The sequence below is a fragment of the Corvus cornix genome, chromosome 9 (assembly GCF_000738735.6).
Source record: "Corvus cornix cornix isolate S_Up_H32 chromosome 9, ASM73873v5, whole genome shotgun sequence".
In the NCBI taxonomy this organism is placed as follows: domain Eukaryota; kingdom Metazoa; phylum Chordata; class Aves; order Passeriformes; family Corvidae; genus Corvus; species Corvus cornix.
This window is the reverse complement of record NC_046339.1, coordinates 25,349,678-25,361,321: the sequence shown is the minus strand read 5'-3', so window position 1 is coordinate 25,361,321 and position 11,644 is coordinate 25,349,678. Positions and strand designations below refer to the sequence as shown.

The 11,644-nt window shown below is 44.9% G+C and overlaps 1 protein-coding gene across 4 annotated transcripts in view; it reads right to left on the bottom strand.

Moving 5' to 3' along the window:
• Window positions 1-832: 832 nt before the first annotated feature.
• INPP5D (inositol polyphosphate-5-phosphatase D) overlaps window positions 833-11,644 on the bottom strand; it is a 62,414-nt gene continuing 51,602 nt past the window's right edge. For 2 of the 4 annotated variants that reach the window (XM_010390619.4, XM_039557232.1), the window contains 9 exons: window positions 10,625-10,714; window positions 10,350-10,463; window positions 9,138-9,220; window positions 7,975-8,062; window positions 7,097-7,246; window positions 6,269-6,362; window positions 5,928-6,035; window positions 5,160-5,429; window positions 1,917-3,222 (listed from right to left, as the gene is read on the bottom strand). In XM_010390619.4, coding sequence (XP_010388921.3) covers window positions 2,625-3,222; window positions 5,160-5,429; window positions 5,928-6,035; window positions 6,269-6,362; window positions 7,097-7,246; window positions 7,975-8,062; window positions 9,138-9,220; window positions 10,350-10,463; window positions 10,625-10,714 — 1,595 coding nt within the window. In that variant the 3' untranslated portion in view covers window positions 1,917-2,624. Of the gene's footprint in view, window positions 1,891-1,916; window positions 3,223-5,159; window positions 5,430-5,927; window positions 6,036-6,268; window positions 6,363-7,096; window positions 7,247-7,974; window positions 8,063-9,137; window positions 9,221-10,349; window positions 10,464-10,624; window positions 10,715-11,644 lie in introns of those variants that run through there. The other 2 variants (XM_039557233.1, XM_010390621.4) reach the window with 2 other exon arrangements.

Here is an 11,644-nt window from a genome sequence, read left to right as displayed (position 1 = left end):
GTATTTAAGCAGCATTCCCAATTAGGAGAATGTTTACACAGAAAGCTATATTTGTTTTATATCCAGCTTTTTGTTTCTAAACTTTGGGGAATATACTTTATTTTTTACAGTTTAGGAAGTCAGGGATAAAAACAAAAAATCAGAGTTTGTCTCACTGTTGAGAAGTTAATTTTTTTTTATAGAAAGCTCATCCCATTTCCATCTCCACACATATAGGAACACAGCCCAGAATTACTGGGAACTGATCTAACTCTCTGTATTGGACAGAAAGCTCACCTGCTCCAGGGAGGTTTTACTCGGTGGCCACACAAGTTCTTCTGCAACCTGGAAAAGCGAAATGCTCCCCAGGGCCAGGGAGATACCACAGCCACTGAGCTATGGCGATTACACAGAGAGGGTTCTGGTGAGTAAAGCAAGAGGAATGTAAGCTCATGGTCTCTCTTGCTGATCTGTAGGTTAGAGAGGCAGGTGCTTCAGTAATGATGCTTTGAAACTCCAACTTGCATGGCACAAAATCATCTCCTTAAAGGTTTCTTCCTACAGGTTGTCCTCTTCCACCCATTCTCACAAGCCTGTGCTTGGCCTCTTCTGCTCCACTAAAATTACTGTACCTTTTCTACACTCACACAATTAGCAACTGTACCTGCTAACAGGTGCTGTAGTTTTCAAATCAGCTGTGTCCACAAAAGGTCTGTGCAGACAGAGAAATTCACTCTCAGTCGTCTTCCCTGCCCTCCTTGGTGCCTTTGGTGTTTTCTCTGGGCAGGGACTACTGTCACTGAGCAAGCTGGTGTAACACCCACCTAAAGCTGAATCATGTGACAGGCAGCTCTGAATTTTCGATAAAGAATGACCAGAAATATGACGATTTTATTATTTTTTAAGTAATCAACATGGAAACAATAGCAGTGATTAAGTCACAGCAGGCTTAGCCTAATAGTAATCACAGCATTAATACTTAACACGAATATAACAGAAATGACAAGTGTGTTAACATTATTCATTCTCAGTCAATGAACAAAAGTGTATAGTAAGGTCAGCATTAATCTATTAAGAATGCTCCAGAACCAGCTGGCCAGTGTCCTCCAAAGCAGAGTGCTTGCTGCCAGGCAGGCTGCAGTGCTGCTGTCTGCCCCTTCAGGCAGCTGTAGTCCTGGGCTGCCATGGGCCCTGCCTCTTCCCCCATTTCTGCCTGTGGTTCTGGTGTTTCCCCCTGTTTGTTGGGGTATCAAAGCAGGGCCTGCTCGAAGGAAAAAGAGCCACAGTGCCATGGGCTGGCCCTCATATGCTGTGTCCCCTGGGTGGTGCAGGGATGCAGCCCTGAGCTCCAGGCAAGGCTGGCTCCACTGAAAGTGTGGCCTGCATCAGTATCTGCTATTCAGACTCTTTCCCCATCCTCCCTGACCTCCTTGCTGCATGGATAGGACATGCTTTTGGAGCTGTACCGCTTTTAAGATGCTTTCTTTTACCTATCACTCTTTAATAGGAATCCTGTAACACAAAATAGAAGTCTTGCTTTTGTAGGAAAGGGCTTCTTTCAATCCACCCCTTCCATCTCCTAGTCCTTGTACCGTACCATCCTCTTTTCCAAAACATTTACTAATGCATGTACTTGGCCACCCGCCTCTTAATGGACGTACCAAAGTGACACTCAAAAGAATAACTTGCATTTGGTATTGTGGTCCTGGCCCCTCTTGGTCAGAGCAAAATAGGATAAACTCAGCTAGAACATTTTCATAATCACAGGGAGGGCTGCACCCTCAAAAATAAAATTCCTCAGTCTTTTTTAGAACCAGACCAGGGGACATCAGTGTGAACAAAGCAGTAGTCTCCATCATTCTTCCCATCAGGATTCTTCCTAGGGTACCACCAGCTGCTGTGTCTTGTTCACTATAGAGACAAGAGAAGACATCAGCTTGTATATTGTCAATTCTACAAGTTTTGAGTTTCCATCTCAATGGAGATGAAAAAAAAAATCCTACAGCTTGCTCAAGTGGGCTTTTTCTCCCAAACCCACTTACTAAGGCCCCCCTTACTCCTTCTCATATAGCTCATGATGTTCTGTTGAAAAAAACCCAAAAAACAACACAAAACCAAACCACAACAAATAAACCCACCAGCCCAGGAAAGTATATGCCTGACTATTTCTGTAGAGGGTTCAGTAATGTTTTTAGACACACTGTTCTAAGTTGAGAAGTGTTTACCACTAACTACCAACTACTTTTAATCATCTTTTTATTACTTACAGCAAAGCAAATCCATTGCTCAATACTATGGATTTGTGCTATCAGGCCAGGATTGGCCACTCTTAGGAACAGCACAGTATGCCCAAAACAAGACATAGCAAGGTACTGACTATTTGCATTCCTCTTGTGACCACCAGGCTTAAACAGTCCAGAAGAAGGTAAAAATTCCTGCAAAGCTAAGGCCATAGTTTCACAACATGCCATCCTTGCAGCAATACTGCTTTAGGATATTCCCTGGCACCCCCTGCTCTGCAGGCCCTGTAGGTTTGTGGGACAGCACTGAGCTTGGATAGGAACCATGGAGTGAGGACTTAGTGACTAAGTCAGTACTACTCCAGTCACAGTGACATCACAGCCCAAGACAACTTCCACCCCACTTCATTCCCCCGAGTAACACACCGGTGTAGTTGTCCTGCTGACCGGGCCCTCCTCCGTCCGGTGCTTCCCGGAGTGCGGCAGCTCTGAACTGTCCCGATAGTCCCGGCCTTTGGAGTTCTGCATGTCCAGCACCGCCCGGCTCTTGGAGGGAAGGGGCGGCTTGTTCTGCTGTCCCTGGATGCTCAGGCTGACTTCAGCCCTCGATGGCTTCACGATTTTTTTGAGCGGTGCTGAGTTTTCCAATGGTGTTGTCATCTTTGGTTTCCCTTGACTCTTTTCCCCTGTATTCTTTTCTTCTGCTTGGCAGGGGGAGGTGTAGGACCGGAATCGCTGTGTGGGCACCAGGAAAGGTGGCGATGGCTGTTTGCCAGAGGTCTTGCTGCACTCGGGCTCCTGTGGCTTTGTGAGATGATAGCTCTGCTCAGGCAGTGGCGGCTGCTCTTTCCGCAAGGCCTTGGGGTATTCCTGCTCTTTCTTGGGGGCCACCTTGCCCTTGGAGCCCATGGAGCCATACAGTGGGTTCTCGAACATCTCTGGCCTTTGCTGCCCCTCCTCCTGCAGCACAGGCTCTGCCGTGGATTTCCCCATGTCAGGTGGCCTACAGTCATGGAAGTAAGGTGAAAAGGAGACTTGTGAGGGAAGGCAAGAGAGTCACTGACTGATTGAGGGAGAACACGAATAGTAAATGAGTGTGAGCAAATTAAACTGACTGCCTAAAGGGGCAACAGGAAAACAATTAAAACTCTGGGAGAGAGAACAGAAGTGTGCATTGTTTTTACTTTGTTTAATCATTAGTAACATGACAGCAGAGAGCAGATATGCATAGCATTGTGTAAACTCCCTGCTAGACTACAGTTCTGTCAAAGTGATGTTTGGCTTCTTTTTAAACAGATAAACTACTGAGCTGAACTGTGCCAGGTCCTTTGATGACTCTGCAACACACACAAATCTGAATTTGAATATTAATAAGAATCTTCAGAACTGGCAGAGAGGATGGAAATGGTTGTCTAGAGGCTTAACGTAAGAGCTCACATCATACTGTGGCATTTTACAACTAGGTCAATCTCCTCTTGCTACCAATGCAGCATGGTATTCCTAAGGAAGGGATAAATCTCCTTAATGCACCCAAATGCACAGTGTAAGAGTAATAGCACTGCTGTAGGGTGAGAGAATCCATGTGCATTCCCAGCAGAGCCCTTTGAGCTGCAGCTCAGCCTGAAACGACAGCACAGCTGTACAATGGGACACAGCAGGTCCTGTGGGTTTGGGTCACTCGACCTGATTTGGCCAGGCTTTCACCTGGAAAGTACTTAAAAAATCAGCCACAGTATCACTGAGCAGAGTGGAATAGAGGTCAGTGGCACATGTCCTTTGGGTGTCTTCAAATGAGTTGTGTTCCTTGCCTCAAGCTCTTCTCTGGCAGTCTGTGCATGCGGGAGCAGAGGGCTGAGCCATGATGGAGCACTGTCAGGTACAGAACAGGCCCAAGCAGTGCTGGCAGCTCTGACTACTGCAAGTTCTGACTTCCAGAGTGCCACATCCGTTTACCAGGGAGCTCTAGCCCAGCTCAGAGAGCAACTGTCTCTTGACTGTGAAGAGGTCTGCAACAAGGACACAGATTGCACATGTGCACTGGGGTGAAGTAGCCTCATCACCTCACTAAGCTGGGAAGGGATGGGATACTTTCAGTTGCCAGATGGAAATTCTGCATCAAGGCTTGTGATAGAGGCAGCACATGGAGTCTAGCTTCTGCAGCAAGCTGGACATTTGTACAGTGCAAGTAGAAATTCAGTGAAAGTACTTCACATATAACACAGGAAGGACCTCTCCTTCCCATCCAGGGGAAGGATCTATGCCACACTCCCCCCTTTTCTTCTTTGTTATTACAGTCAACTTTGTAATTTTCTACTTCTCTTCTCTTGGTAGAGAATTAAACCTACATGTATCAGGCTGAGACAACTGGGGTTGTTCAGTCTGGAGAAGACTCCAAGGAGTCTTCACTGCAGCCTTCCAGTGCCTAAAGAGGACTTACACAAAGGATGGAGAGTGCAGATAGTGACAGGACAAGGGGAAACAGTTTTAAAATAGAAGAGGAGAGATTTAGCTTAGCTGTTAGGAAGAAGGGTGCTTGAGGCCCTGGCTGCCCCATCCCTGGAAGTGTCCAAGGCCAGGCTGGATGGGGCTTGGAGCAACCTGGGATAGTGGAGAGTGTCCCTGCCCATCATAGAGGGTGGAATGAGATGAGCTTTAAGGTCCCTTCCAATCCAAACCATTCTAAGATTCCATTATTTAATTTTAAGTTTAACTCATGTATCTTTGGCTTTCCTTTCACAAAAGTCTGAGGAACTGCTACGCTGGTTTTCTTTGAGTATGTGATGCCTGCACTTGTGACCTTCACTTATCTTTCTAATTCTAGAGATAAAATATGTAAAGAATATGCTGCACCTAGAACTGTCCAAACAGATAATGAAATAGTGACTGTGCAGAATGACAGGAGAGAGGGGTCCAGTCCCAGTGCAAAACTCAAACACTCACAGGTACTCTTGACTCCAACTACAAATGGTTCTGTTTGCTGTAGGCTGGAGGGATGGTTTCGGAGATAGAGGTGACAAGGAGGGTGATGTGGAGGATGACTGACTCTGCCCCATTAGGGAGGTGTTCTCTTTGGGCTGCTGCTCATAGTTCCAGAGGGAAGGTGGCTGCTCTGGTGAAGGTGTCTGCTTAAGCTGGCAGGTTGCAGAGGGCTGCTGAGAGAAGGCAGCCATGCCCAGGTAGTTGGGGTTGCTGATGTCTGTGGGGGTGGAGCTGCTCGAGAGAAGAAATATTGTTAGGGAGGTACATGCACAAATACATTTGGGGTTTTTGTCTCCCTGCCAGCTACAAAGGAGTTAGTTCCCACTGACTGCTTAGATTCAATATCGTCTACTTTTTTTTTAGCTTTTTTTTTGGGCACTATTGCTTCAGAATCAGGGAATAAGTGGGAGTCCTGTTAGTGCCTCACTCCCCTGGGTCACTGGAGAGGAAGCAGGTGGGTCAAGACCACCTCCCTCACCCCCAAAATAGTTCCTGTGGCTGTGGCAGATGCTTCCCTTTCCAGGCTGCAGAGAGCACTCAGCTTCTGCAGCCACATACAGGGACTGTTGTGGGTTTCTGGGCCCAGCCAGAAGCTGCCTGCAAGGAAAAGCCCCAGTGAAAACAGGTGAAAGGACAGCTTTACCCAGACTCATCCTTGGGAAGGAAAAGCCAGGCAGTTTGAGCATAGCTTCCCACCCCAAGCTGTCAGAGGTAGGGCGGCAAGGTTACCGTAAAATATCCTCCTTTCCCAGGCTGTCAGGAGAAGGGACAGCACTCCCCCAGTGGCGAGCGATGGCTGCTGCCTCTCTGGCCATCAGATGAGTAGATTTTGACTTTCTGTTGGAAATGAAAGGGCCTTTTTAAAGTGGGTGCAGGGACCCGGTCTGGCTAATGCATTCTCAACTTTTGAAGCTTTGGGCACAGGAGCATTGACCAGTCCTGACCACAGAGCCACAAAGCAGCTTCCCAGTGCTCAGCACACCTGTTGACACTGCTCCCACAGCAAGCCCTGCTTTGCATTTATGGGGCCAACCATTTTCCTGGAACTGACTTACCCACTTGCCCTTTACCTGTTAGTCTGATCCCAGTCTTTGTTAGGCTCTAAATTGCTGATGTTCTTTGGTTTCTGACCAGTGGTTTCATCACGTTCAATCTTGACAAAATCTGAAGGAAAGAAGGGGCACACACAGCTCCAGAGTCTGCCTGCCCAAGTTTTCTGTGTTCCCATGTGCATTAAGGCATCTCTCTTTGTCCGTCAGAGTGATGGACAGTTTTAAACTGTTGTTGCTGTTATGTTTTCAACTGCCCACTACACACATCATGTCTTGTTGACAGAGGAAGAAATGTGTATCTTGAAATACAAAGGTCATGACCCATATAAACAGCCACATACAGCCATTTTACCATCGAGAATAATTGTAAATGTCATGAGGCTGCTTCTGTACTCTGAATGAGAACAACAGATAGCAAGGTGAAGAAAGCAAAGTTTGTGATCTTCCAGCTACAGAACTGCTCATTGAGAGCCTCTTTGCAGCTGCTCCCTGGGATGACTGGAGCAGGGAGAGCTTATCATGGAGTGTGTCATGTCACAAGTGGAAGTATCCCCATTCAATAAAACCAGCGCTGGTGACAGACAGGGGGCTCTCTCAGTCTGCTGAATTTACTTGAATAATGAAAAACCCCAAGGAATCCAATTGTCCTGTCTTCCTGAAAGAGTACAGGTATGCTCCTGAGAGCTAACCATACTCACACCTCCTTGCACTCAGCATCAAAAGCACTTGCCTCTCTGTGACTACAGGCAGTGCAGAAGTAATTTTCAATTCCTTGACAGCTACCAGAACTCTTTTGAGGTGAGTATTCTCTAGCATGAGCATTGCAGAGATGATGACATTCCTTACCATACAGTTTCTCTCTCTGTTTTCCTTGTGATGTTTGTAACTTGATTTCACCTTGGAAGACACCCGTTTTCTCTCCATGGTGTGTGAGCACAGTATGGATAGGAGCTAAGGATTCTGTTGCTTCTATTCGCAAGGCAATGCAGCCTTCCCCTAAAAGATAACAGGAAGACAATGAGGCTGGGACTGAGAAACTAAGCACTGAAATATTTTGTGTCATCTACTACCACTGCACTGACAGGTCTGTGATTACTGGAGAGAATCTGCTTTGGATCACGGTAAGGAGTTTAGTATCTCCGGAGAAATTAGGGGCATTTATTTCACTTCACGTATGTGTGAAAGATTTGGGCATTGACGATACCTGTGGGTGACTTCAGGATTCTGAGCTTCCACTCCTGGTAAGGAAAACATGAGCCTATGGCTGCTATTGCTTTTAATGGGATTTAGGGAAAGAGCCTTCTGTGGACAAGGACTGCAGTCTCTGGCTGGTGAGAATCTAGGATCCACCAGCATAGCCAAATACTTTTCTGTAGCCAGAAGAAATGCCTCAAGTAAGTGCAAGTGCAACAGGATTTGTATGTTCTGAATAAGCACATTTACACATGCTAACTCCTGATTTAGTTCCTGTAAAGGACTTTCTCTTTAAGCCACTGCTCTTTCAGAGCTGGTAAAGCTCACACAGGTTGTTGCTTTGAGTTCATATTCCTCTAATCATAATTACTTTACAAAATATTGCCCACAGTGTATTTCTGTGTATGTTGAGTTCTAAATCATAGCTGTTCAGTCTATAGGAGTTACTTCTGTTCTCTCCCACTCTTTCAGTGGTTTGGAGAACCTAAGTGGATTTTGACTCATCCAGAACTTTAGAGCTAAGCACTTACCATAAGATTCATCACTGTCTGATGACTTAATGCTGATCAGGATATGCTGATCCAGTAGGTATTCTGGGTCTGAAATAATTGGAGTCAGCTGCAAAGACAAGTTAAGGTGGGTCAATACAATATATGGTTGACAGGAGCACACTTCTCCCTGGAACTCAGTCCCAAATGAGGAAATCTCTGCTGGATAAACCCATGGGAGTATCATGTCACCTCCAGGATCAGCCTCTGATAATGTCTGGTTATCTGTGGTGAAAGGCTGCATGCTTTGAGTCCCAGCACAGGAGATGGAATGCTGCAAATCTGACACTCACAGGGTGAGCTGCAATTTTCTCCTGTAGTCCAGGACTGAAAATTGCCTGAGGAGGAAGGCATCTGGACTCTGATTATAATCTGTTCCCAAAAATCTATCTGCTGTTGTTGCAATCACTTACTGTAGAGCCTTTCCCCAGTCTCTCAGTGTAAGGCACTCTTTCCAAAGTCAGCACTTCTGGGCTATTTAGAAGGGTATTGACATGCACATTTGCTCCAAATCCAGGAGCTCTTGTAGTTCTTCCAGCTCCCACCATGCCAAGAAATGAAGAACAGCTCTGATCTCAAGGACAGGACTTGAGTCTGACACTGACACACAGAACACTACTTCTGGCCACTGATGTTCTTTTTAACACAGATAAAAAATACTTAATCAGCTTTTCTAAAATACACGAAAAGAAAGTTTTGTCTGACCAGGCAAAGAAACTCCAGGGCAGAGTTACTCTTTAAGATGTTTTATTTTCCATTTAAAACCAGAAAAAAAAAAAAAAAACACCAAAAAAAACCAAAAAAACCACAAAAAAAAACCCCCAAAAAAACCAGGGCCCGCTTAAACCAGCATTATGTTCACTAAAAAGGTGAGAAAAAAAGTCATGGTCCTGAATGGCATAATCACGCCAGCAAAATTCTTGAGAGAGATGTAAGTACACTGGCATGAAAGTCCTTTCCTGCTTACAACATACTCTGTTTAGCCTAAGCCCATCCTGCATTCTTACAGTCCCTTTGAGTGTAAACAAGACCACAACAATGTTCCTGAAAATAGTATTTATGTAAGTAAAAGATCTAACGTTGCTTATGGGATGAAAGTGGAAGCTTCTCTTCCATACGAATATGGAGGTATAGTCCCAGTTTACCTTTGGAAGTGCCTCGACGAACTTTACCACAAGCTCCCCTTCATTTCCATCCTCATTTTCTCCTTCCTGGCTCTTTACAAAGCCTGCAAAGGGACAAGAAAGGAGTTTACCGGGAGAGAGACAGCAAGAACTGGGCTACAAGTCCTCTTCACTATGTCTCCAAAAAGCCTACAATTCTTTTCCTACTTGGACGCAAATTTTAAAAGTATTAAGAAGCTTAAAGTCTGAGCTTTGGGTGAATGTTTACACAGTAAATTTGCAAGTGATTTTGCTGGAGCATTGTTAAATGGTTTTATTTTACAGTTAAACTTGGCACTGAGGAGCTCAGTGCATACATGGACCGGAGGATAAGAACATGACAGCTCTTCCTACGCCACTCAAGATAGCACACTTTTGAAATTCTAATTTAAGATTCGTAATACACTGTTTCCATAGAAATTTATGCAAATTTTGATACAGCCAAAAAATAATCTTTTATGGAACTGTCTTTGACACAGCGCTCTGACATGCGATAATGTGATGAAGCATCCACCAAAGGCTTGCTGTCCCACTTACAGGAGCAGTCCTGTGATGGGAAATTGCTTTAAAAAACCCACAGCCAAGGGCACGTAGGCTTGTGTTACATAAACAGCTGAGACTCAGCCCCACAGCATGGGGACAGGCAGTGAAACCGACAGCGCTGCGGGGTGCACAGTCCCACTTACAAAATCACATCACTAGCATTCATTTCCCTTTTAGCTGATCCTCTGACTTACTCTTTGTTAAACCAGGTTAATTCAATTATTTAAAATTATTTTTGTTAGCATAATGCAGATGCTTTCTTTTGAAATCACCTGATCATTTGTAGCAGGCACAATAAGAAATTTAATCAATCATGTCTTTGCTATGTAGGCATTTTCTGTGTGATAAGAAAGAATAATATGTGTTTGCCATCAAGAAAGAAATTATCAGATTGACAAACAAGGTGGAAAAAATGTTGGAAAGCTACATGTCTAAGCATGGATTACAGCTACCTTGCCTGTGGGGTTTGGATTGTATTGCTGACAGTATAGAATGACTTGTAAACTACAGCAGAACTTTAGGACATCCCTTTTTTGGATTGGAACAAATGATCCACACAGCTATTTTCTTAGATCAAAGCAAGAAGAAGGGGAACTAATCCAAACATGCAGAAAACTTTGACAGAAACAATAAAGATGGGCAAACCCATACTTTCTAAGCAGCTAGAGTGAAACTCAATGTAGAACTTGGTCTGGGACTTGGTCTTCAGAGTAGCGTAGCAGTGCAGGAACTCTATCTCCCCTTGGGAATCTGTGTATTTGGAGTCTAGGAAAGAGGAAGGGAAAATAATGGCACTTTCAGCAGGAGATAAAGAGAGGGCATTTTTGAGTGGACTCTTAAAGAATCAGAATTTCTCTCAGCATATACAAAGCACTGCATTTTGTATCCAAGGTGAAGATGGCACACATGCACCCAACCTGACTAACCATTCTTGGAAACGAACTGTGAGGTGACTCCCACTTCAAAGGTGGCAAACACAGGACTGTGGTCACTTGTTGTGATGTCAGTGGTGCAGCCTGCCAGTGAGAAAGGGAGGATGGTTACTGCCCTGCTCCGAGGAGATCACTGCCACAGAAATATTATTCAGTAATTTTCCAGAAAACATAACAGTCTCTCTGGTAACTGTCTCTAGTCAAAAGTGTTTCTCTACATAAACTCATGTCAGTACACAGGAATGTATCTCTTTTGTCAGAATAAAGAAAGATTTGGTTAAGGGACATAATTTTACTGTATTGTTTTGCAGATGACTGTCAGTGTTAGATTCCTCCAGTACAAAAAGCCCTTACAGGTTACCTCTGCAGTATGCACAGCTAATTAAAGCTCTAGTATGGCAGGAAATCACACAAGAATACACTGGTGCTACTTCAGTGCTACAAAGCAACTCCTGGCCCAATGAAAAAGGCCTGATTGGACCTAAGCACACACTGAGTTCCAGCAAACCCAGTCATTCCAGAGGAGCCTGTCCAACCCCACACCTCAGCATCATGGGCTCTGTGATCAGATCAGCCTGCCTCATCCCTGAGAGACTTTCACAGCCCTGCTCCCAATGCATGCATAGGAAACCATGAACAGAATACTCAGATGCTCAGTCCTACGTATAGTCAATGACATTTCAGGAACTGGTATTTGAGTCTTTTTTTAAATAGGTTTTGTGGGCTTTTTCTCTTCCCTGCACTGCACTTTTGTGATGCTTCTCAGAGGAAAGGGAACAGGCTCTTCTGAAATATGATTGGATACAAGAGATGTGTTTGCAGCTCCAGTCTCTGCAGACCGGACTGTGCACACAGGGTCTGTCCTGCTGGCACTCACTGTCAGGAGTTCCTGGTAGTGACTGCACAGGAAAAATGGTGGTTGCTGCCAAGAAATAACTGGTGTAAAGTGATCCTACAGTATGGCCTAAAGTTGGACAGCTGCAACTGTCCAGGTGGTGTTCTGCATATAAAAGA